Raw genomic sequence first — 25,792 nt, 5'->3', positions numbered from 1 at the left:
TGTTATGTGTTTTATGTGTTTTATGTGTTTTATGGTTTTTATATTTTTAAAGCTACACTGGGATGGCATTAATTTCGTTGTACAAGTTGTACAATGACAATAAAGATTTCTATTCTATTCTATTCTATTCTATTCTATTCTATTCTATTCTATTCTATTCTATTCTATTCTATTCTATTCTATTCTATTCTATATTTCAACTTGACACTGCTCAAGCCATTTGAAGACAGAACCATTATTATACAGTAGTTAACCCTGTAATAAATGTGTTACAGCTCTTCAGCATGCCAGCCAATCAGAGAGTTTGTTTTAAGATGTTCAGTTCCACTCTACCTCAACCCAATGGGCTTTCAGTGCCTCCATCCAATAATTAGCCATGATTAATTCTATGTCTATGCAGCACACCCAGTATATATTAGACGATCTTTCCTACTCTAAAACTCCTTTGGCAAACTCTAAACTTTCTTCAAGTCTTTAAACGCCTTCCCTTTTATACAGCGATAGTGTTGTTTCACTTTCAGAATTACTCTTAGCTGCAGGACGAGTCAGTTACCAGAAAACATAATAGCTCAGAGGCAGATATGGATTGGATCCTGGAATGTTAGTGATTGCAATTAATTCATTTATTAAAAGTACATCCAACAAGCTGGGGTTTTGCTGATAAAAAGGCGCACTTGCTCAACTTCTCCCATAAACAGAAGGACATTTCTTAAACTAGGAACAGAATATTAAATTTAATTTACTGGTTTTAATGCATTTCAGAAAAAAATAGGGTATTGTGTAACTTTTTCCAAATAAATCACAACTACTGGGATAAAACTCACTGCTGCTTTGAGTCCTGCATCCAGTGCTGAGTAAACCAATTTAAGGATTTGCACAAATTAAAAGAGGTTCAGAAAACAGCAAGGAATTAAGCCCTTTGAAGAGCGAGTGAAAAAACTTGCAGAAGGTTCACCTTGGGAAGACTGCAGAGGAACATGATAGCACTTGAAATGTGAAGGAAAAAAAAAGTGACAGAGAAGGTCCAGATCTATTTACTCTCATTCCAAAATGTAGGATACTGAATAATGGTTTTAAGTTACTGGAAAAGAGAACATTAAAAACAACGTCCTTAAAGTAAGGCAGTTTGGCAGCAGAACCCATGTCCCAGAAAAGTGGTGGGCTCCTTATCAATGGAGGTGTTCAAGTGAAGATTAGACAGACATTGGACTGAGGGATCCCTTCCAAACCTATGATTCTATTAAGGCCCAAGAAAACAAGAAAACCAAATGACCAGCTGACCCACCTCACCTAAGATCCTTCCTAAGGTCCTCACACCTCAACACGCTGCAGCCATAACTTCATCTCTGAACGATACAGAACTTTGTTTTGCTTTGGCCAGCTTTAGCATTGTCAATTACCTCATATTAAACCACACAATACCTTTAAGACTGTTACTCTTTTGAAGGAAATTAAACCACTGGTTTCCATCTGTGTTAGGTGGAGATACGAGATCATCATCTTCATCTTTTAAGTACTGAAAAGAAAATGATTTGAATAAGTATCTGAAAAAAATGCCAGCACTTTATGTTTTTATCCCAATTTGAAAAAGTGCCAGAATGTCTGCTTTTCCTCTTCTTTTGAATTGGAACCAGAAAACCTATTAAATGCCTAGTAATTTTGTTGTAAGGCCTTTGAAAAGTGGTTTATTGCCTAATCTCCAGTCTGTTTATCACAGCCTTCCTCAAAATGGCATGTTATCTTTGCAGAGTGGAACAATTTATCAGAAATGGTTATAAACCTTTGCTCCATGAAACCAGCAGCTACAATCAGTGCCTTGTGACTGAGAGTTGTTCATTAAGTGACACATTTTATGCCTCAATATGCATTCACAAGTCCTTCGGCCTTGCCATGGGAGAAACTCACTGCTTTTCTCTGACGGTATCGTGTTCGCAAAACACTTGTTTCACTTAGCAAGGTTTCAGAATGAATCCTTTCATCTACTCTGTGCTGCTACCTCTGAAACCAATGGATCCAGGGCCCAACCAGACACAGAAAAAAGGCCTACAAATTCCAAATGCCACACCCTAGCAAAGCATTGAGAAGGAATACCTCCTAGTGAGAAACAATTATGCTTAATCCTTTTGTCATCACCTAATTTTATTCTTACTGCCACTCCCTCCCTGAATTGCATTTCAGAGATGCATGGGTGATTTTGCAAGAGAAAGCGATTGGCACAACATGGGATGAAGATCACCTGCTCCTGATCTTATATCTTCTCTAAAAACTGAACTTTCTTCCAACGTTCTTGCAGATGTTTGGTATCAATTAGCATTTCTCAACCCACAGCTGCTGACAAACAGTCTTATGAATGTCCACGAAACAAAATATATAGCTCCTTCTTTCAATTCTTCACAATAGCTATCCTTTTCTGCGTTTTATGGAGGTAATTCCAAGTGTCCTTACTAGAATGTAAATGCTAAGATTCCCCCTCACCCCCCCCCCCAAATCTCTATGTTCAAGATGGAACTCTAGGTCAGAAAAACGTTCCTTGCAGAACCACAGAACATAATTTGGACAGATTTGAACCTGAAGTTCTGCCATTTTTGTGTCCTTCTGTAATGGATGGTATGAGCAGGGAAGATTCTGGAATGGAAGTTCAAGGTTGTCAGGAGGGAGGAGAGACATTCCAGAGCAAGTGCCTCCTCAGCCCGCAACAAGAGTGTGGGAAGACGAAGAGGATGAGGCTGGCCCCTCCCTAGAGTTTCACGGGGTATATCCACTAGTTGCTTTAGCATAGGTTTAGTCTAGCGAGATTCTGTCTATTAGGTACAAGCTAATAAAGGAACTATATTGTACTGGACTGTCTTGTTGCTGTTCTTGGGCTGGGCCTGACATCAATCTCGCCAGACTCTCCCCCCTCCTGACAACCTTGAACTTCCATTCCAGAATCTTCCCCACTCCTGCCATCCATTACACCTTCTTACTAGCAGGCCTGAGCATTCAACCGGTCTGATAAATGTGAGTGATCAATAAAGATCTTTTTGATGAGAAAAGATGAACTTCACTGGAGGTCCACTGGCACTGGAAAGTTTTTGAAGCTCCAGAGACAAAACAAGGAAGGGAAAATTGCTTTGACAGTTGAAGAGAGGTTTACTATTATCACCTTCAGGCAATTTTCCAGGAAACCTAAGATCTAACTAGCAAATTCAAAGGCAATAACCTCATGTTAACTCTCACATAATATTTGCATATCCTAGACATCCTCCTTCACTATGCCTTGAGCTACAAAAATGGATTAAAACAGTGAACTCCAACATGGCATTCTCCAGATGCATTGAGACTCCAGAAGTATTGAGACTGCAATTCCAAGAATTGCATGGTGCAACCAGAACTCCAACCATTCAGAACATCCCATCACTCTTCAGCCCACTAGAGGTAACACACTAATCAAAGGCCTTTATTAAGTTCAAATTTAGGGTTTTGGCCATGTAGCAACATAGGAAAGATCCACCTAGGTCAGAAATATTCTTTCTATATAAAATGTGCCTCCAGAAAGCCCTTTATGGCTTCCCATAATAAAGGTAAAAATACAATTAATAGATGCAAATCATAATGGCCATTTATTTTCTTTAGCATCAGAGGGAGTTCACTCTTGAATATGTACTGCTTGGGACCTGAACAGGACAGTGCTATTGGCTGTAGGAATAGACTGGATAGGCATTTTTCTGATCCAGTATGGCTGATGATCAAATAAAGAATGAGGCAACCGAGTGAATTATGCAAAGTCCAGCACGTACACTGAAACTTGACAATGTGGCACTCGTAGGTATCATGTCACTCACCTCCCCCATAAGTACTGTCCACGCAACCTTCCCTACATTTAGAGGAATTGAAATATCTCAGATCTCCAAGAATGAAGATGCAAGAGATCATCAATCTTAGAGGACTTTTAAAACTCTTTTTTATTCATACATTTTGCATAGTTCCATTGTGCGGATTCCATGACACACCCGTGCCTAAGAAGTTTCCCTACCCATGACATATGCTGCTTAATTTGACTCCAAAATTGCAGACTGCTAAACTATCTCTTATGGAAATTCAGGCTGGCCAACTCTTCATTTCTCAAGAACTCCATGGCCCATACTGTTACTCAGTAAGATGCCTGGAACATTACCTGCCCAACTCTTTCTACATTGAAGTATTTCCCTTTACGACTGTAGAGCTCAGGTGCCTAGAAAACAAGCAGGGAGGTTGGTAGATAGATTGCATAAAGAGAATTGGGAAGCAATTGTTCATTTTTAAGTCCTGAGAATTCTGCTGATCTTGTATCAGTAATAAATACTTGATGCGAGAATGGGTTTAGTCCCCAGTACTTGTTTAATCAATCAACAAATACAATATATATCACACCATTTCACTGCATTTCAACAATCCTATATAATCATAGGAAACATTTTATAGCCTTAAGGCAGTGTTGTCCAAGCTTGGCCACTTTAAGATGAGTGGACTTCAACTCCCAGAATTCCCCAGCCAGCAGTTGAGTCCACTCATCTTAAAGTGGCCAAGTTTGGACAACATTGCCTTAAGGGAAGTGGCAGAAAGATATGCTTAGCTACATCAAGGTGACCTGAACATGTTCTTTTGAAAAAAGAAACCCTCCCTCTCCCTGGAAGTATCTTCAAGCTGGGCAAATAATTAAGAAAAATAAAATAAAAAAGCTTACTTCATTGAAGTGGTCAGTGAGAAAATCAGCCACAAAAGTGATGTCTTTCTGAGTCATCTTTCAGAAAAATAAAGGCAACAAATCACTACAACCATGAATTTACATTTTATGCATCAACACAAAAGGCAGCACAACTGAAATCAACAGCTGTCACAATTCTGCAAACCAACAAACTGCCAGAATGACATTTTTAAATGCCTTGGACAGAAAATACAAAGCAGTAATGCGATAATATTTTGAAAGGGAGGCATAAGAAAACAAAATTAAGCTAATCCTTTCAATTGCTTTTCTACTAAACAAAGCATATGCTTAAGAGGACCAACAAAGAATGAGGAAAACACAGAATCATTTTCTAAGAATAGTTTGTCTGGCAGCACTGGCAGCTTTTAAATAATATTTACATTTTTCATTTGTGAAGGAATTGTGCACAGTGTGAGTGAATGAACCATCAGGAACTGAATTCAGCTGAACAGTGAACTGGTTGCACAAGAGAGATACTCTAATACTTTAAGGTGGTTTGTATGGTCTTGTTGACATCTAGGCTGTGAATGTCCAACACAAGATTGCAAAGATGCTTTTGGAAATTGAATGCTGTGCTAAATACACTCTGGACTGATCACACAATGGGGTCTTGCCTTTCTTAATCCAGCTACCCCAACCCTCTCCTCCAAACTTGGAACTCAATCTTCCAGCAATCAGCTTCTTGCTACAGGCTGGGGAAATACAGCAATGAATCCAGATGACTAAGGAACATTGGAAAGCTCTCACGCTCCAAAACATGGAGCTACCCACCATGAACAGTAGTTTGTCAAGTACTTGCCAACTTCTGCCTGATTTTAAAGTTCTAGGGAGGTCGAAAAAATCAGAAGTCTAGCAGGTAGGCATATGAGGCTTGGAGAGTCATGTGCAAAGCTGGCCTAGGTGGTGGTCAGAAAGGGCAAAGAACACAGAGAAGTCAAGTCTTCTACAACACATTAAAATGAGCAATATTCCATTCACCCCTACAGTCTCCAATTGTTTCAGCACTTGTGTCCAGAAATAAAGCTCTGAAAACCATCAGAGGCAGAATGTTTGTCATCTAGAGAAGGAATATATCAATTGTAATGTGTTTTCTTTATTTCATTAAATGGGTAGGAGGATTGAGGGCCCTCATTAAATGTGCCATGCAAGAATATTCCAGGGTCTTGCTACTTGTGACTTAAAAAAAAAAAAAGGAACAGTGTGAACCGGGAGTATACAATGTCAAGAACCTTTCTGATCACAAATATTAGGTTTAAGATTGATTTGGTGGATCAGAAATACAACAGGCATCTCATCTATGTGCATAACTGGCTACATGATTATTACCTTGTTCAGTTCGGGAGGAACATGATCTTCTGACATTCGTAGCATGGCTGAAAAATAAAACAATGCAATTCTGCAGGACAGAATTCATATCGGCTTTCTTTATCCTAATTTCCTCACTCTTCACACAAAATAGAAAGGCAGCAATGATGAGGTAAGAAAGTTTTGCCTTTCCAAAGCAACAGCTGAAAGAAAGGATTATGGTTATGATTATTAACCAGTATTGACATACAGGGAATGTCCTGGGCTCTTGCAGTCTTCCCCAAGTCTCAAAAAAAAGGGGGGGGGATTATATACAAGAGCTAGGAATGTATACATTGCACTATTTCAAGAACAAAATAAATACTCTGAGGAAGGCTAGAAAGTTCCAGAGAACTTTGCAAAGATTCGGGGAATAGAAAGTTCCATTTTTCCTCCAAACTATGCCAAGCTAGCTGTTCTTGGCATGATCCATTGCTCTTCTGGAAACAAATCTTCCAACATAGTTCACTCAATCCTGTTCCTGTTGCCAGTAGGTGCTGATTTTCCTAGCCCCAAAACAATGAACCACTTCCATGAGAACGTGCAAAACCTAAGAGCTGGATCATCCTTTGAAAGACTGAATGATTAGCTTTAAACTGCAAGTTTATCATTTTGAGGGGGGCAGAGGGGAAGAACCTGAGGGCTTGGTGACTGACTGAAGGGGAAGCTATAAATGCCCTTGTGTACATCTCCGCCTTCTTGTTGGCACAATCCCACCTCTAACTCTGCTTCTTTAGAGTCCCACCAAAGAGACAGAAGGCTGGAAAAGGAGTGTTTTGCATTAACACCATCTTTCTTACCTACGTAAAGCCAACGGAAAAAAGCTTTGAAATTTTTCATGCTGCTGTCTATAACTCTGGGAAAAGAGAGAGAGAACAGAAATGATTCTCTTAAGTGGCATTCCTCAAGGGCCATCTTGCTTTCGGAATTTATCTTTATCATTCATTTATTTGTTAGATGGACAACCTGTCTTTCATACATAGGAGGCATGTGTAACACTTCCTCCTTTTGTTTTTCCTCACAACAATCCTGTGAGATAGTTGGTCTAAGACAGCTTCACGGTGCTTGGGGTCAAAACATGAAAAGCTGCTTTGGAGCCCACACATAGCATCCTCCGATCAATGGATTCACGTTTCGTGAAGTTTTGAGTTCGAACTGTTTCAGAATGAAACATTCTGCCTAGCCGTGTTACCCCCTATGATAGATAGTGGGGGCAGAATGGCTGAGCTAAAAACACCACACGAAGCGGTTCTGTGCATTTTACCGGGCAAGCTATCCAGTAGGGAGTAAAGCAAGATGGCTAAAGGAAATTGATCTTCAGATCCCTGGAAGCCCAAACTGTATTTTAGACTGCAGGCTGGAATACTTAAATAACAGAAGTATCAGAATGAAGGGCTTTGTGCATAATTTCAATTACTTACTGGAGAAGTTCATTTGCTTTCAGAATGAAGGAACCCACTGCAGTAATTGCTTCTGTAAATAAAGAGTAAATATGATTTAAGGCCACCGGAATGTGCTGTCAACATCTAGCCGTTAAGAATAGAAGGACTTCGTGCCATACCTTCTATTCCTGATGCATCCAATCCAAGAGACTCATATTTCTGTTTCCACAAAGCCATGCCTTTCAGCTCACTTAAATGGTACAGCAAGGCCTCAGAACCACTACCAAAGCAACATTAGTTTCATTAGAATGGTTGAACGAAAGATCTGTCAGGGTACCGAAAGCAAGCCATAAAGATAGAAAAGGAAAGAACAAAACGTTGTGGGTTTTTTCCCCCCTGGACTTTGTCTGACAGACTGATGAAACAAATCAAGATGGAAATAGCTTTATGTGGTTTCCACTTCACTTTGCTACCGTTAATTTGACTTTGCTGTGTTACTGAGCCCTCTATTCTGATGGAGTGCAATTTTTGAAACAAATCGTTATTCATAGATTCAGCCTGATCAAGGAGTTCCTTGGTCCAGCTGGAAAGTTCAATAACTTTTTTTCCTGTTTAGCAGAATAAAGTGAGGTAGAGAGGGACATGTTTTAAGTGGCTTTGGGGTTTAGAGCTATAATTGAGAAAAGAGTAATAATAATATTTGGGACGCGGTGGTGCAGGGCTTAATGATGCTGGAGTTTGCCGGTCAGAAATGGTCGGCACTCCAGCAGTTCGGGCCCGGCTCCGTGGGACGGGGTGAGCTCCCGTCACTCGTCCCAGCTCCTGCCCACCCAGCAGTTCGAAAGCAATTCCATCTGCGAGTAGATAAATGGGGACTCCCATCTCGGTGGGAGGAACCGGCGGTGCTGCGCAAGGAGCAACATACCGGGGCTGGATCGGACTCTGAATGCAACCGTCGCAAGTGATGATCGACGCGAGTGGCGAGGGAAGATCTTTGGAGGAGGAAACAGCCCGGATGTGCTGTGACTCCCTAGCGACCACTGCTGGTCACATAGTGTAATATATCACTGTAGTTATTGTAAAGGATTGTTAGTCACTGTTAAGAATTTGTATACTTTGTGAGCTGCCCAGAGTTCCCCATTGGGGGAGATGGGCGGAGAATAAATCGAATGTATTATAATAATAATATTCAGAACTCTCCAAGTTAAGAAACCTTGCAAACATATCTAAGTCAATGCACATCCTGAATTTTACCTCTGCAAGTGACTTATCACAAGCTTTTGAATACTGGAGTAGGAGGACTCCATAGACTGGCCAAGTTTTTTTAAACCCTGTGGGGGGAAAAAAAAACATCTTTGTCAGGCTAGATGAACCAACACAAAGAACAAGAATTTCAACTTCTCTGCTGGCCTACCTTTACTGTTAGCTGGTTCATTAGCAGTGCTTGAAGTTCAATACTATTTGGAGAAGGAAAAAAAAACACAACTTCATTATTCCAACTTCATTATTCCAATAATTCCCCCCAGATCACATTTGGGGAAAGACAGGATCTTGTTATAATACTTACCTCGCTTTGCCCCACAAAAGTAACTGCATGAATTCATCTTGCACGGAAGTGGTTGTATTCTTCTCCTAAAAAATGGAGATTGTTTTACGTACCAAGCCTCTTATTGAGTAACTGCAAAAGAGGACCTAGGATGGTGGTTCTGCACAGGAGGCAGTTCTCAAGGATTACAGGCAGAAAGAGCAGATTCAGCCCCATCTAAACATTATCTCTGATTTTATTCGTTCTCTTTATTCCATATGAAGTTTCCATTATAATCCCCAGCTGATGGTGGTTGATGGAGACACAATTGGAACTTGGATGGAGATCAACAGGAAATCTCAATCTAGTCAGCTAGATTGGCAAGTTCAAAAGAATTCTGGAAGATGGCATGGACATGTAGCCACTGGGAATCAAGCTCAACTCAGGGGAGCTCATCTTTACTGATCTGATAATTAGATTTATATCCTACCTTCCATTCAGGGGTTGAGGATGACATGCATGGGGATCCCCTCTATTTTTCCCCACCACAACAACCCTGGGAAGTACATAGGGCTGGAAAAGAGTGACTAACCCCAACTCACCCAATAACCTTCTGTTGTTGGAAGGTCTCCCTCATCCTAGTTCAGTATCTTAATTATTAGAGACACTGCTTTTGGAGTACTACACCCAAGAACTTATAATAATGTAGCAGAAGCCTATTTATATCTTGGGCCTTCCTTCTTTCCCACTCCAACCCCCAATCTGTTCTGAAGGGTATGCAAGATGGTCCTTCCTAACAGGGATCCTGCAGGAAAGCAATGCCTGGCAGGGCAAAACAATGATACCAGAGGCACCTGTAGCCACCCACTTATCGAACCTAACACATAATGCGATAATTTATGAAATGTATTAATGATAACAATAATAATAATCATGGGCAACTGGCAGAGTTCAAGCTTGCAGGATTTACCTAGTTTTGGTTCTTTATTAGAACCCTAAGGTCCACCAACTGAATGATAAAGGGTGGGATTGGAAACAAAAATAGGCAAAATTCAGGAACAGGGTTTTTTGGCATAGATGCTGAGCTCAATAACGTATTTGAAAAATAATTTATCTTTTCCTCCCTGCCACCTAACTTTGTTCCTGCAATGGCAAACAAGTCACAGGCCTACGCCTCAGCCAAAGATTTGAGTGACTTTGCACAGAGAATGTTGCAGATTCAAGTTCTTGCATCTTCATACTCAGGAGACCCGTCATGAGTCGATGGCAACTGTACCTTTTACACACACACACACACACACACACACACACACACACAAATGTACTAGGTAATGCAGCATTAAATAATACTTGGAAAGAGAATCATTTTCACAATACCTGCACAAACTTAGTTAATCGCGAATCCATCTGCATCAATATTTCTTCCCAAGCTTCACACATACAAGTCAGTGAAAGCTTTATATACTGTTTACAAAAAGAGAAAGGCATCAATATTATGGGGAAAGCATGAATTGTTCATTCCCTTATAATCACATTCTATCTAGCTTGACATACAGTTTTCAGACCTAAAACAACCAGCAAACATAGCTTTAACAAGCTAAAACAATTACAAATTAAAATAAGCCACCTGCCAAGACCAGCATTATCATATCAAAATAATCATGATATCTCCATAGTGGATTACATTAAGAAATATTAAATCCCCCCATTACATTGCTTACTTGAAAATAAAGCCTATTATTTAGTGACATTTACTGCCAAACAAGGTGCTAGGATTTCAAGCCTGTATTACGAAAAAAAGGAATCATTTGTTTCTGGAAGAGTTAACTAAAATGACTTTAATGAAGTACAAATGCATGGATTTTTAGCATTGCCTACTCTATGGAGTATCTTGTGGCTGGTACAATATGAAAAAGAGGAGATTTTAATACTGTACCTGCAGGAGAGTTGAAATGTGTGTAAATTTTCGGGCCATTCGAGTCACTTCTGGTAAATAGGTTGAGAGCAGACTGGTATCCATCTAAAACAGAGAACCAATTTCTGATCAGAGAATATTACATGTATTCTACTAAGAGCAGAACTTACTACAGGACAGATAATCTGCAGCAAGGGTAAGGAAATGGGTACTCAGAGGTATCTGAGCACCTTCAGAGACCTCCTGTGACGCCCACCTGGCTTCCTGTATTCATTTATTTATACCTTGGGGCTAGCACAAAATTGCTGGTGTGGCAGAGAGTAGGATCACCTTTAGGTAAATGTTTTTGTGATCATTTCTCCTCAATGTGACAGCCACTTTATAAACAGGCAAACTGTTCTCATGGTTACTGAGAACACACCAATAACTCAACTAGTGAAAGGAGGTCATACTCTTAGTTGATGTGTTATGGGACATGTAGTTGATGTATCATGGGTATCTGTTGGAAGCATGGTGGGACCTAGGACACTGTAAAGGAATGTAAGCTTGGAAGGTATGAAAGAGCCATTAAAAGGGGGAGAAAGGAGTGAGCCATTAAGGGGGGACTTAGAGAAAAGATTACACAGTCCAGAGATTGAAGGAAGGGTCAGAAAGAAATACATCTCATCTTGATTTTGTTTGACTTTCAAGGATCTATTATTCTACTTTACTACGATACAGAGCAGGGTTCTCCAAAGTGGTCAGTATCGACCTCCCAAGGGTGGATGGGACTATCCATTATTGTTGTTGTTGCTGTTGTTATTATTTGTAGCACTATTAAAGTAGTATTAAATTATTTTTATATAATAAATATTTGGGGGTCAATGAAAAATCTGAAACTTCATGAAGGGGTCGATGAGCTGAAGCGTTTGGGGACCCTGATATGGAGGATTCCTGGAATTCCTGCTATGCCTGTTTCTTGACCTGGCCTATCTTGAAGAGCTGACAGACTTCATCCAATGAACTGGGGTGTGGGGTTCTCATCACCATGAAGAGATCACTATGCAGGTACATTCAGACATCTTAATATGACACGGATTAGGGATTACTGGAAGTGTGGCCATCTAAAGAAGTAAGACCTGGAACCCATATATTCTTGGAATAGTTAACAATTTCATTCAAAACATTTCATTCTCATTAATTCTTCTTCACGCTGGTCTGGTGCAAAATGGCACTGATATCAATTTTAATGCAAGCTTTCCTTTAGTGTTATTAGACTGGGATTCAAATCAATCCAATGAAGTCAAGAAATAAGTTGTCAGCAAAGGGCAAAAATATTCAAGATTGGAGAAGATGTTCTCTCAGGGCTCAAGAAGTTAAAGCTTCTTAGTTTTAAGCGTGAACACAATTCATATTTATAAAATAGTGGAATAAAGGCTGAATGAGTTTTCCTCATAATACTAGAGATTGGGATCATTAAAAGAAATTGACAAAGAAATTTGGGATACATTGCATTTCACTTGACATTTTGATAACTGCAAGTTAAACTGCTATAAAAGGGATAGATCATGTTATATCAATAACTACTACCAATTCTGGCTAAAGGGAACTTTTGGGTTAAAAAAGAATGTATCTGCTTGATTGGTTGATTGACTGATTTCCAGGGCTTATAGACTTTTCCAGTCACAACTGATTCTAAGCAGAGAACCATTCCTTCTCCATAACTTGATTTAAAAACACACAAAAATAAAGCATTCAAACACTAATTCATAAACTAAGGCAAATAAGGAAGATAACCTTGACAGAGATATGCAAGATCTGTTACCAAAACAAGAAAGGGTGAAACACATCTTAAGTCCACAAAAGACATAAAGTATGCAGCAAAGGCTCAGATGGACATCTCCCTAATTCGCATGAATATAAGAGGGGGAGGAAGTAAAGCACAATCAGCCTTGCAAGATTCTGCTACTATGGCCAATATTTTTACGGATGGATGGATGGATGGATGGATGGATGGATGGAGTTCTGGCCTTCCTGTGGGGTTGATTTCTTAGTTTGGTCCACATAGTGGAGCTGACCAAAAAAAAAAAAAAAAACCCAACCCAGTAGACATTTAGTTTTTAAACATAACTAAAATGGGAGAAAAGTAGGCAAAATAGTTATGTCCAGCCAGTAAATTGGGAGACTGGGAGAAAAGTAGGCAAAATAGTTATGTCCTGCCGGTGAATTTCCAGAAGACGTTGGCTGAATATATTCAAAAGTAGTGTGTGATGGTCTTATCCAAGAAAGTTAAGACAGTTACTTAGAAAGGTTCTAACACACTGTAGAAGAAAATAGCACGGAGCAGTAACTGAATGACCATTATTGCCAAAACACTTTGCCACTCTACTCACTTGGAAGTATGTTATTTCTGGATCGGTGTCTGGAGAAACATCTACTTCTGTAACAACTGAAAGCGATTTCAAGTCACTCGATAAGCACAATGCTAGGCACGAACCTGTCACCTGGAAGAATTGGATGGCAAAGTTATAAACTAAATTTTCTTAGTATTTAAAAACAGTTCACATTGCAAGTTGTTGAACTCTTTGTTTCTCTTGATATCAAGCAATTACAGATCTGTGGTTGTTTATTCCAAAGGAAGTCCTGCTGTGTTCAAGAGAAGTAGGTTTGTTACAATCTCTTTAAAACATGGTGAATTTACATCTCATTAAAACTCACATTATATTCGCTCTAAATATTTGCTGTAAGGAACCCTGTATTAGTTGAATAATACAATTATTTTCAGGGCTTTTTTTAAGTTAGGGTTGCCATGTGTTCTTTGGGGTTTAGGATTAGAATGACTGAACCCATTTATATTAAAAACTAAACATGTAGTTTTATCCAATACAGTAAAGAGGTAAATAAGCTGCTTTCCAGCTGGATCTAAAACTGTGACATGGGAAGGGGAAAAAATGCACAGAGCACGGGGCCAACTTTCAATAATTTAATGGAAAATTGTCAAGAACCCACACTCAACATTTTCAGATGGGAAGGGAATAAGTAGGAAACTATTTTGAAGATCTAAAAAAAAAATCCAGCTGCAAAGCGAACCTTGTAAGGGGAAAACATTTTTACTCATCCCCAGCTGAACAACTATGATAATGAAAGAAACCACATACCCCTGTTATTGTTGCAATCTTGTACATTCCGTAAGCATAGATCTCAATAAACCCATTAATGCCTCCGAGAACCAGAGCATTAAGCCTACATAGAAATGTTTTTAAAAAGAGATAGAAAGAAAGAGAAGGAGATAGAGAAAGAAGGTAATCATACGTGCGGTAAGATTAGAAAACAGATCTGTGTTAGCCATTGCTCTGGCATGTGTATATACAGGAGGAAGGAGGAGCTCCTGGCCAAACCATTGTTGCCCAACTAGAGTTCGCAACAATGCCAGCTAGCATAGTCAGTGGGGAGAGACTTTAGCTGAGCAACAACTGGAGGGCCACCCCACATTATCCATACTGGATATAAAGTATTTATCTAACTACCTTTCACCAGACTTGGCATCCAAGTAGTTTACAAACAAAAGCAAGCCGTGGATCCATAAAGCAGTAATATTAAAGCAATTATTATTACTAAGGCATGCATGACATATCTTCCTAAAGCCTGGAAGAATTTTAAGAAATTGCTTGATGCCCCCAAAATCTAGCAAGCTACCTTTAGCGACAGCATTTTACTTAAGGTCACACCTGAAAAGGCCTCTTTGGCTGATTGTGAGAAGTTACATAGGTTTGGCCCGGTTAGTCCATGGATGAGAGACCACCAAAAATCCTAGAGCCATAGGCTAGATTTGGGAAGTTGAAAAACGTCCATATTGTTGCTGAGAAAATGACATGGAGGTGTCTATGATGTCGCCAAGAGATATGCTCAACTCAAATCTACCATGAATTTTCTAGACAGAACCAGGCCAAACAATTTGGAAGACCAAGATCAACAGCCTTAGAACTCAATTCCCAGCTGCAATAAAAAAAACTCTTTTTAAAGGAAAAAAGGGATTAGTATCTGCCTTGCAGATAATAATGATAGGGAAAAAAACTCAAAGGTGGCATATTTTTGATAGGACAAGTATCCCTTGGGATCATTCACATTCCCACCACAAAGGACAGAAGAATACCTACAGATTTGAAAAGCAACAGTTTCTACTAATCCCCCTAAATCTTCCTGTTGAAAATGCCCAATGGTATTTAATTCAACAGTTATTTTTGAAACATGTCATGTCATTTTAGATGAATCAAACAAGTTGGTGTTGGCAGTGTCCCTTTTCAACATGTTTGCTTGGAGTGCAACTGATGAAACATTACTACAGTCATTGTAATCATTGTCTCCCTTTTAACAATGGCTTGACATTTCAATAAGTTTGAATATCAGTTGCAAAACCTGCTTACAGGATACTCCCAGTGTTTGTTACCCCGTTTCTGAATCTGGAAGATTTGGACCATTTAGATAACATTCTGATTCTGAGAGTAGTTCCAGCCTTAATGGAAGCATTCTGACATTGTTCAAAACGGACCATATGACCTCGGTTTCACATTTGGTCTGTTTCAAGGTCATAACCTTCTGGGGTGATCAGGACACATACTTTCAGTAAAGCTGGAGTGTTTCAGCCTCGATATGTGCTACCTATCTTTATTTAAGAGCTATTGATGAAGTTCTCCTTACAGATTTGTCTAACCTGGTTTCAAAGACATTTAAAACAATGTCTATCAACTTCTATATTTATTATGTGTTGCGTGGTTGAGGACTTTGCAAAATCCATGAGATAATCAGTAGATGAATGATGGAAAGGCCTCATTTAAATAGGACTGCTTTCATCATCCACTACAGAAATCCAACAAAAGCAGGACTGGTATCTTTCTTAATATTGCAGCTCCGCCAACATAAAGTTATCTTCAGTGATCAAGTAAACTGCTTTTGCTAATCCAGTACAAGTTGTATTGGAACTACAGGTCCCAGAATTCCTACCCAACCTAGCTTTCTAGTCCAAACCCAAAAGGTGGACATCCTACTGAAAGAGGATTGAAAGCAAGTTTTATTGGCTTCCTGAGCAAAACTTGCTGGGTTTCTTATTCGACACCCACAATCAGAACCCTATTTTTCCTTTTGGAAGTAAGTAAAAAAGGAGTTACCTGACATCACCCATGAGTTTCATAATCTCATCGGATTTTTCTTCACTAAAATATAATAGTCAAGATCAGTTAAAAGAAGCATGTATATATAAACACTTGTTCTCAAAATTCTCAAGAATAAACAAACAGAAAATGAAGTTTTACCTGAAGATTTTTGCTGTGGTACTGTAGCTATATTTTTAAAAAAAGAAAAGGGAAGCAGATTCAGAGAACTATGCAGACGGTTACCTAACTAAACAAGGGATAGATGGACAAATGGATGGATAGATAGATAAAAAAATCTCCATGTTCCCTGCAGCTCTTAGAACACAACATATAAATGGCATTATAGTTTATTAGTTAGGAATGTTCCAAACTTGTCAATTCTATTCCTGCTCTGGACTAGGCCAAAACTTCTCCTGGACTTTTCATTCCAAGACAATTTGGAGGTTTCCAAAAGTGAATCTTCCAAACTTGACCAGAAATCACGAAACTGCCTCCAGAATGGTGTGGTCCAAAAAGAGCTTTGACATCATTGTACCGGTGAAATCATCATGGTTTTTAGCAGATGCCTCAGTTCCTCAAGACTGTTGCTAAGGCTTAAGCACTGTTTAGCTCAATGGGGCTTACTTTAAAGCATGCACACTTCTCTGGGAGTAAACCCATTCTACTCAACAGGCTTATTTCTGAGTAGTCTTACGTAGGACATAATCTAAAAAGAACATCTGAAATCATAAAATAGCTGACAATCAAGCCACCAATTTAGTCACATGTTCAACGTCAGAAACTGCCCTCAGTTATAAAAATTATCAAAGGCTTGTGAAGATCAGCAGGCCAGGCTCCGAATGCATTTCCTGTCAGCCTTCCCAGTAGACCAGGCAGGAAACACAACCAGATGAGCTAATTCTACTTCACTGCAAGGCTACATTAGCAGAAGCTTGCAAGTCTGAAAGTTCAAATCTCCCGCCATTCCTTTTTACAGCCTGATAAGTTAGGGAGGATCCTTTCTGAGCCTCTGTCTCCACCCATTATGCAGCTGCAGGCTATGCCCTCTCTTATCTGAACATCCCTAAGCAGCATCTCTTCCCCCCCACCCTGATTCCCCAAGTCATTCCCACATTACACTTCCACAACCTTGTTGTTCCCTCCTGACAACACACTTACTTCTTTGGCAGGGCAGGCAACTTAGGGAGAAGAAGACTGGATTCATCTTCAGCGTTATAAAACGAAGTGAGGACACTGAAATGAAAGAATGATTCTTGGATTTAGATCCTGGAAGATCTGGTAAAAATAAAACTACATTTCAGAGCCGCCTTCTTCTCTTTCTAGGTGCATTAAGGTTACAAGTCCCAGAACGACCACCTTGGAGGGTTGCTTTCAAACCAATTAACAGAAACTCAGATCTAAATTATTACTTGTATTTTAACTGTTCAGTTTTTGCTCTAACTAGTTATGTTTGATCAATTCCCTTACAATCTACATTTTAGGTGCGTTAATCAAAAGTAGACAATATAGAAACTGGAGCAGTAGGGACAACAGACATATCCCTAAATTGTGGGTTAGTGACCCTATTGCATAGATGGGGGTCCAAATATTTGCAAGCCACTCCACTGAAGTCTAACTGTTATATTTGGGGTTTTCTTTTAAATACGGGAAGGGTTGGAGAACCTTTGGAAGAACACAGCTGGAAAACAACAAGGCTTTTTCCAATAGTCTGGAAGGGATCAAAAACTGTCAGAAGGCCTCAGTTTTAACAATTCTTGTAAAAGCACATTTTACAAAAGTGTTCCTCCTTGGTCCGCTGGACAAAATCACATAGGCTACCAGATAGAGTGGACAAACCTTCAACTTCATCTTACCTGCTTTCTTCCGTAACTTCCATCCAGTACATGTAAGTGAGAGGAGCACTGACTGAGAAAGAATGCAAACTCTCTGGTTTCTCCACATCACACAGAATAACTTTCTTAGTATCAGCAAGTCCAAAAGCCAGAACTACAAAGGCAATGGGGAAAGATTAAGACGTTCAGTGCATAGAAAGCAGTTCCTTTAACATCTGGGATCCATCAGGACTACAAACCAGAGGTATGGAGAAAAGAGGAGAAGAAAGGAAGTTTCATTTGGTAATAAAGCACATGGAAGATTTTGGCTGATATCCTTTTTAGAGAGAAAGAGTTTGTGGATGATCTTCTCTTCATAAACGCTATGGCTAAAGTCTTAATCGTTCATAATCAACTTTTAACAAATACCCCACACTCCACACACCAGAACTAGACTACCAGAAATATGATCCAGTAAGGAAGAAGATAACATCAGCGTAAGAAATTCTAAACTTTTCCCTTTGGTGTGATAGCAGTATGATATTTATCTCCACTGAGAAAAAATTAGGACACTCTCACCCAAATAAACCTAGCACATGCATATATGCACGCACATCTACAAATACATCACAAATACACATTTCTTGGAGGTGGGAAATTTCCAAAAACAATTTCAGCTGGGGGTGGCAAAGCTTGTTTGACAAAATGGAAAACTTTGGCATGACACAGGATACTTTTCCTGTATGCATAATGTTTTCCTGTCTATTCTACTTTTGGGGTGGGGAATTCTCTCAAAGCATCTTGCTTTGGGGAAAATTCAATCATTTCAAACTTTAATCCTTAATGTAAAGTTTTATTTGTCACCCATTACTTTTGCCATCTGGTCTCCAGGCAAGAGCAGAGACTTCTTTCCCCGTGCTTTCATTTGGCGGCAAACTCCAGACCCGCTGAAAGTTTGCCAGGCGGTGAAGTAACACCTAGAAAGAGATGGAGAAATTAAGCCAGGTCCATCTTTAGAAGAAAGGTGAACTCTTCTAAAAGGGAGAAGAGAGAATTCTTTTGCTTAACATACTCAGCTGAAATCAGGGTCACAGTTTTAAAACTCTATATATTTTAACTGGCAACTATCAAACTTTGCCCATTAAGATCACATATCTTTGAAATATCTATATCTATCTATATTCTGTAGATGTCTTGTGATACGCACATAAGGATCCATGTTTTGGCAAGGGAGGGCAGCAAATTAAAAGATTCAGGGAGAGAATGAAGATTTCTACACTAGGTATAGGGCTGGATCACATGATCTCCAAATCACTTCCAACGCTTATGTTCTATGATCCTAAGGAACAATTTTTCTTATGTTTTTCCACTGACTGACACACCTCTGAGTACAAAATAATAGGCACTATCTCCTAGTATATAATGTTAAATCGTTTCCTATTGGCAACATTCTTTTTTCTTTTTAAAAGACCTATGCTAATGAATTTATGGACCTACAATGCATTGAAAAGCAATGTATTTATTTATTTAGGCACACATATGCACCCACGGGACACCCACTCTACTTAACCTAACCATTGGATCTGGAGCTCTTCATTATACCACCCAGAGACTCACACTTGAGGCAGGATACAAATGTGATAAAATCCATCCATCCATGCCTCCACAAACAGAAGACAAATACCCAACGGCCCAATTTAGAATATGCATTTATTGGAGATCAACCAGACAGAAAGATCTAGATAGAATTTATATGACTCTAATCAATGTTATCATTTATATGACTCTAATCAATTTTATCATTGTGAACGGTCTTAAAATATTTTTTACAAGGAGTGGGTAGATATTGCAAAAGGTCTTTAGTGACAGAAAATGGTTGGGGGGGAAGGGAAGGGGAAATAACAATTTCCAAACATACTTCCTACTCCACCTAAACATGCAAATGCAAAACTGAATACAACTGCAAATCTTAGACAGGTTGTATTCCAGTTCTAACCTTTGTCTCCTGACCAACGGACCTCTGTCTTGCCTGGATTAAATTTCCATTTATAGGCCCTTATTAATTCTCCAGACAAGAACTGAGGGGATCCGCAGCTCCCTTGCATGTCAGCCATACAACTAGAGAAAACGCTTCCCAAATCTGCAACCGTCTGCCCCAGCTGTTTTGCAAGGATGGTCAATAATAGAGCTTCAGATTTGAAAGCAAAAAAGGGCCGGGGTTAAAGGGGTCCACCGCCCTTTAAAGCAGCTATGTCTTTTTCCAGGATGATGCAGCTGCACTGCAATTGGAGGAAAAGGCATGTTTGATTTCAAGGATGGCAAACATGTGTTAGGTGCATGTGCCTTCGAAAACCAAAGAATGCTAGCAGAGCCCTAGCAGACCCATGGGGGGCGAGCCATAACCTTGAGGAACACTGTACTATTGGCCACAAGCTTGAAGGTAGAGGAAGGGCTGGCAACATCATAAAAAAAAAAACATCCCTGCCAGGCAGTGCAGGGTGATACTGTGATCAAGGGAGTGTCAGCCCTTCGAAGTAGACCAGACTAGGAAACCAAAGTTATAAATGTTAATAGTACATTTATTATAAGGTTATAGTAACAGAATTTTGCAAGTCTGGATATGCCTCCTCTCTCCCTCCCTGTATCTACAAGAGAACTAGGGAGGGTCAAGTCTGAGACACCTTCTCAAATTTCTGTCTCAGACTCAAATCTCTTTTTTGGACTCAAATCTCTTTTGTCTGACTGTTGTCTTGGTTGCAGCTCTTCCTCCTGTTCCTCAAGGCTATTCTAACTTCCCATTACAGGGAGAGATCTCTAGCGGAATCCCCAGCCTTGCCTGGATTCCAGTGGAGATCACCTGCCAGGGCAAGCAAATCTGAAGTGGGACTACATGATCTCTTTCATCCAAGAACCACTGGAACCAGGTAAGAACGAACAATCTAGATCAGTGTTTCTCAACCTTGCAACTTTAAGCTGTGTGGACTTCAAATCCCAGAATTCCCCAGCCAGCATGGCTGGCTGGGAAATTCTGGGAGTTGGTCCACACAGCTTAAAGTTGCCAAGGTTGAGAAACACTGATCTAGATAAACAGTTTCATAACTGCAAAGTCACCTCTTTGACAAGATTGGGATCCCAAGACTTTGAGTGTCCTACAACTACTGCATCTCACTCTCCATAGGACCATCTCCACTTACCTCTCCCACTTTGTTTGCCAAGGCAATCAGATCCCTCTTAGGAGACCAGGCCATAAAAATGATTTCCTGAGGAAGCTGCTTCTCCCCAACTTGCCTGAAAGCCGGCATGGTTGTGGCATCAGTACCTGGAGACCAAAAAATGTAGACAACGATCAGGGTTAGCTCCAGTTTCGGAATTCCCAAACATGTCACCTTCAGACTCATGGCATGTTATTTACCCAGGCTAGTTAATATCCGCTCTCAACTGAGAATCCTACCATTGACTATCACACCTAACTCCTGCTTTTACTACTACTCTACATAATGGATGATCAGTGGAGTATTAATTGCTACTGAAGATCTGTCAGGAATACTTGCACATTTCGACACAACTGATCCTGCTAATCTAGGGCCAAACTATATTCTTTTGCTTAGATATTTCTTTCCTTTCACTTCAGATTAACTCCTTCATGGCTGTTCCCCCTACCTCCCCCCCCCAAAAAAGGAGGAAGGAGAAAGAGGTCATTTTCAGTGGATGAAAAAAGCAAAGAACATTCCCTCTACTCCCTTCTGCTTTTAATCTCTCAGTCAGCAACTCTAAGGTAGTTTTCTGTAAGTGCAAAAAGTGTTCTGTCTGGATTTCTGGTGGAGAGGAGAAGAGAGAAATAAGCCACATGGATCATGTCTTGTTTCTCTGGCCTTAAAAGACACCGTGTCCTAGAGGGTGGCAGTATCTGGGCAACCTTGGCTGATCTCAAAAAAATGAAGCAAAGTTGAACCAGTTCAGACATGGTGGACAGACCATAAGAAATCCCAGGCTTTTAAATCAGGCTAAGAACCACCACCACAGACAACGGGAATGAGAACCAACTTCTGGACTTTTGCAAGAAGACAATTTGGAGTTATTCATGCAAACTATGACCTTGGGGAGACACTTCCCTTTACATCTTTCATTCACCCAGTTCTCCGCGTTCCATTTGGCCTGAAGACATAAACCCACTTGGCTCCAATAAACCCTTCATTTAACAAGCCTTGGGGAAAAGGAGTGTCCATTAAAGCCAAGTGCATGTAATTGACCAATTTTTGTCAGTTTCATAATTTACTTCATTTGTGCAAATGATATCAAGGGATCCAAAGGGCCTGTGTCCATTATGTAATTAAATTATGTAAATTGACACGAATGACATAGATTGCATCCCTTGAACAAATTGCTTGGCAACAGCAGACTTTGTTCCTTATTTGGGGAAGAAGTCTGAACTAAGATTTTGCCTGTAAAATCAGGGGGTTGCTTGTACAGATTATTATGGCCTCATAAATGTGCCCAGCCAGGTGGCAACATGGAACTGATCATGGAAAACTAAGCAGTGTTGGACCAGATTAGTTGCAGGTGAATTAGTTGTAGACTAGAGTGAGAAGAAAGGAAGGAGAAGAAGGAGAAGGAGATGGAGAAGAAGGAGAAGGAGAAGGAGAAGAAAAAAAATAGGAGACTGTGAGTTCTAGTCCTCTCTTAGGCATGAAAGCCATCTGGATGACTTTGTGCCACTTATTCTCTCTCGGGCCAACTCACCTCACAGGGTTGTGGGGAAAATAGGAAGAGGAAGCAGTTGTATGTGAAAAAAGGCCGGGATAAAAATCTTAAAAAAAAAAAAAAAGAAGAAAGACAACAACAAACTATTTCTATACTGTTATTAAAAAACAATGTTATTGCATTTATACATTAGTGAATAATATATCTGACTATTCTGTTTAGAGCAATATTCGAGGCAGCTTACAACAGAGAGAGAGAGAGAGAGACGGAGACGCATGGAAGTGTCCACACCGTCATCGGGAGTCATGGTCAAACTGAGAGAGATTTTACCTGAACCGCAAACAGCGCAATTGGAGGCAGAGTTTGGCCCTCAAGCAGCACTCCGGTCTCACTCCAATCGGACACTTCGGCAGCAAAAGCAAAGGCCTGAAACAGGTTTAAGAGTGTTGGGATGGAGACACTGAACACGTCACCGTCCTCGACCAGAAAAGATTATTAATTCAGCTCTGCTCAAGCCCACAACCAGGGGACCATTTCAGCTTTAAAAGCTGGGGGACACAGCCAGGCTGTAGGACCGGCCTTCTTGACCGTTATAAATTAGCGATCAATCATCTTTAATGATGGGAAGTCAGAGGCACAGAAGGGCAGAGCCCGTGCAGTGAATGATGAAGAGGTGGCACGGGCCTGGGGAAGACTCGCACTCACGTCCCACCTGGCAGTGGAGTTCCCCAAGGACCTCTGGGCCCACCCCTGCCTCGCAGCCAAGTCTACCTAACAGGGCTGCTGTTGCGGAGGATGAAAAGGAGGCCGCCCTAGCACGCCCACTTGGAGCTCTGGGAGTGGGAGGAGTGGGACTCGAACGACAAGCAAGAGATGGACATGACCCCCACGGTGGCTTTTCGGGCCAGGATTTGGGGGGGGGGAGACGCGGAAGAAGCGCTTCTCCCCTCAGAGGAGGCTCCCTTCCGCCCCGCGGGGGAGCATCTGTGCAACACCAGGGCGGGGGGGGGGCGTTGCTGGCGTTGCTTCGTCCTGACCCACAGCAAGCCCGAGAGAGGAAGACGCGCCGGGGCAGGACGCGAGGGAGGCAGGCTGGCCCCGCTCCTCCTTGGCGACGGCCCCGGAAGCCGCGCTTCGGTCCCTTCCCGCGCGGCGGGCGGCAGCGTGGAGCGCCCCGGCCCTCGCCCCAGCGGCGGGCAGCCCAGCGAGCTCCGCGCCCGCCCACCGACCCTCCCGTCGAGCCGCCCGCCCGCCCGCGGGTGCTAACCGGCGCGCCGCGCTCTGCGCCCGGGGCGCGCACCTGGCCCGGCGCCACCGGCTCCTCCTGCGGCGCAAGGCGCGGCCGCCCGCCCCGCCTCTCCGCTCCGCAGCCTCCGGAAGCGGCATCACCGAGCCCGGCCCCTCCCGGGGAAAGGGGAGTGACTTCGGCGCAAGAGGCGCTCGGGGGCCAGGTCCTCGGGCTGGCCGGAGGCGGTTCCGCGCCGCCGACACAATGGAGGGCGGAAGCGGCGCCGCCGAAAGCGGCGCAGCGCCCCGCTCCCTTTGCAAGGGGGACCCTCGGAAGGGAGCAGCTGCCTCCGCCCCCGGCCGTGCCGTTCCGCTGCGCCCAGGCCCCCGGGCCATGTCGTGGGCCAGGAAGGGGCGAGCCTCCTCCAACGCAGAGCAAACCCTCTCAGCCTCGGGCTGGCCTTCCTTGGCTCGGAGCGCCGGAGCTGGGTGGCGCCTTTTCGGACTAAAGGCACGGGCCTCGTAACAAAGCGGGTCTGCCTGAAAAGGCCCTACCAGACTCCTGATTTTGAACCCAGGCCCTTGCAGGCAGCTGGCTGGACCCTTCGGTTTCGCGAAGGACCCCTCCTTTTGCACACCTAGCACAGGACCGGCTGCCAAACACAAACCAGTTCACGAAGGAACTCCTGCTATGTCCCCCAACGGTGTTTCGGGACCCAGTGCCTTTTCCTACGTCTGGAACCACCAGTATGATCTGACCCAGTTAGCAATGGACTGGGATAAGGGCCACGCAAACAGGGCTCAAGTCTGTTTGCACAATACACGTGTTAACTCTGGTGTGCTTTGCAAAACGCAGCTGGTTTTAGACTGCCACATCTAGGCTAGTCACTAGATGGCAGCAAATGGATCCCAAAAATGATGATCTTGCGCCCTCCAGTGGAGTGTCTGGCCCTGACACAGCACCCTTCATTATGAACCACGCAGAAAATTAGGTTGCATAAATCGGGTGGTTTTGCCAAAGGCGATGGTTCTTTTTTTACAAGATTCAGAAGCAGTGAAGACACAAGTGGAGAGAAGTTAAATGATCTTTATTAATAAGCAGGCATTAATACATTACCAAGCAAGCAACTTTCTTCAATCTGGTATCGGGAGCCCCAGTAACGATAACGAAGATACCCCAATACAGCCAGCATGCAGCACCCCTCCGGACCAGGTCTGCATCGAAGCCCACAAGATCAGAACTTCGAGGCCTTTTATTCTTAACTTAGAGGATCACTACATTCAGCTAAGGATGGCATGATGATTGATTACACCTGGTGTTTGCACGTCTTAGATATTTCAAATTCCTCCTCTTGATAAGCTAAAGCCTAAAGCGGGCGGACAGCAGCCAACCTCATCGTTCCTGGTATACTCCCCAAATTCCTCAAAAAAAATTCTTTATAATTGTTATATTACTTATATTGGTATGTATACTCTATATTAAAGTTAAGAAATTGTATATTAAAGTACAAACTCTTATTTGGCGAAATGAAGCAGATGACAAGTAATAGGAGTTGAGGAGAAAATTGTGCACACCAAGGTGTGGAATGTAGAGGGAAAATATCGGAAGACTTTTGTACATCGAGGAGACCGGACTGGTGTGCCACAACTGTCTCTTCTGCTCCTGGGGTCTTTAGGGCCATAATGGCTATCAAGCTTCATTAAGAGTTAAATTTTTTGAGCACAATGTTATTTTGCACTGGTTACTAGATAAGGATGGCACAACCTTGGAATTTGGGGAGTATACCAGGAACGATGAGGTTGGCTGCTGTCCGCCCGCTTTAGGCTTTAGCTTATCAAGAGGAGGAATTTGAAATATCTAAGACGTGCAAACACCAGGTGTAATCAATCATCATGCCATCCTTAGCTGAATGTAGTGATCCTCTAAGTTAAGAATAAAAGGCCTCGAAGTTCTGATCTTGTGGGCTTCGATGCAGACCTGGTCTGGAGGGGTGCTGCATGCTGGCTGTATTGGGGTATCTTCGTTACCGTT

General features: G+C 41.7%; 1 protein-coding gene across 1 annotated transcript in view; it reads right to left on the bottom strand.

Moving 5' to 3' along the window:
* The window catches only part of ANAPC4 (anaphase promoting complex subunit 4), a 33,144-nt gene extending 9,204 nt beyond the window's left edge, over positions 1–23,940 (bottom strand). Inside the window, exons 1-22 of the mRNA XM_088131328.1 lie at positions 23,801–23,940; positions 22,864–22,959; positions 21,027–21,151; positions 18,704–18,809; positions 17,875–18,007; positions 17,180–17,254; positions 16,181–16,207; positions 16,037–16,081; positions 14,030–14,114; positions 13,265–13,375; positions 10,914–10,997; positions 10,355–10,441; positions 9,020–9,084; positions 8,867–8,909; positions 8,707–8,783; positions 7,632–7,732; positions 7,492–7,543; positions 6,871–6,926; positions 6,053–6,099; positions 4,706–4,762; positions 4,157–4,213; positions 1,423–1,516 (exon numbers count right to left, since the gene is read on the bottom strand). Of these exons, the coding sequence (XP_087987454.1) occupies positions 1,423–1,516; positions 4,157–4,213; positions 4,706–4,762; positions 6,053–6,099; positions 6,871–6,926; positions 7,492–7,543; positions 7,632–7,732; positions 8,707–8,783; positions 8,867–8,909; positions 9,020–9,084; positions 10,355–10,441; positions 10,914–10,997; positions 13,265–13,375; positions 14,030–14,114; positions 16,037–16,081; positions 16,181–16,207; positions 17,180–17,254; positions 17,875–18,007; positions 18,704–18,809; positions 21,027–21,134 (1,510 nt within the window). The 5' untranslated portion in view covers positions 21,135–21,151; positions 22,864–22,959; positions 23,801–23,940. The remainder of the gene's footprint in view (positions 1–1,422; positions 1,517–4,156; positions 4,214–4,705; positions 4,763–6,052; positions 6,100–6,870; positions 6,927–7,491; positions 7,544–7,631; positions 7,733–8,706; positions 8,784–8,866; positions 8,910–9,019; positions 9,085–10,354; positions 10,442–10,913; positions 10,998–13,264; positions 13,376–14,029; positions 14,115–16,036; positions 16,082–16,180; positions 16,208–17,179; positions 17,255–17,874; positions 18,008–18,703; positions 18,810–21,026; positions 21,152–22,863; positions 22,960–23,800) is intronic.
* Between the last annotated feature and the right edge of the window lie 1,852 nt (positions 23,941–25,792).

This window comes from Python bivittatus, unplaced genomic scaffold (genome assembly GCF_059951505.1).
Source record: "Python bivittatus isolate LINGU-HERP-01145 unplaced genomic scaffold, Pbiv_v1 ctg000960_np1212, whole genome shotgun sequence".
In the NCBI taxonomy this organism is placed as follows: domain Eukaryota; kingdom Metazoa; phylum Chordata; class Lepidosauria; order Squamata; family Pythonidae; genus Python; species Python bivittatus.
The sequence above is the reverse complement of the archived record's forward strand: the minus strand, read 5'-3'. Positions and strand labels throughout refer to the sequence as shown.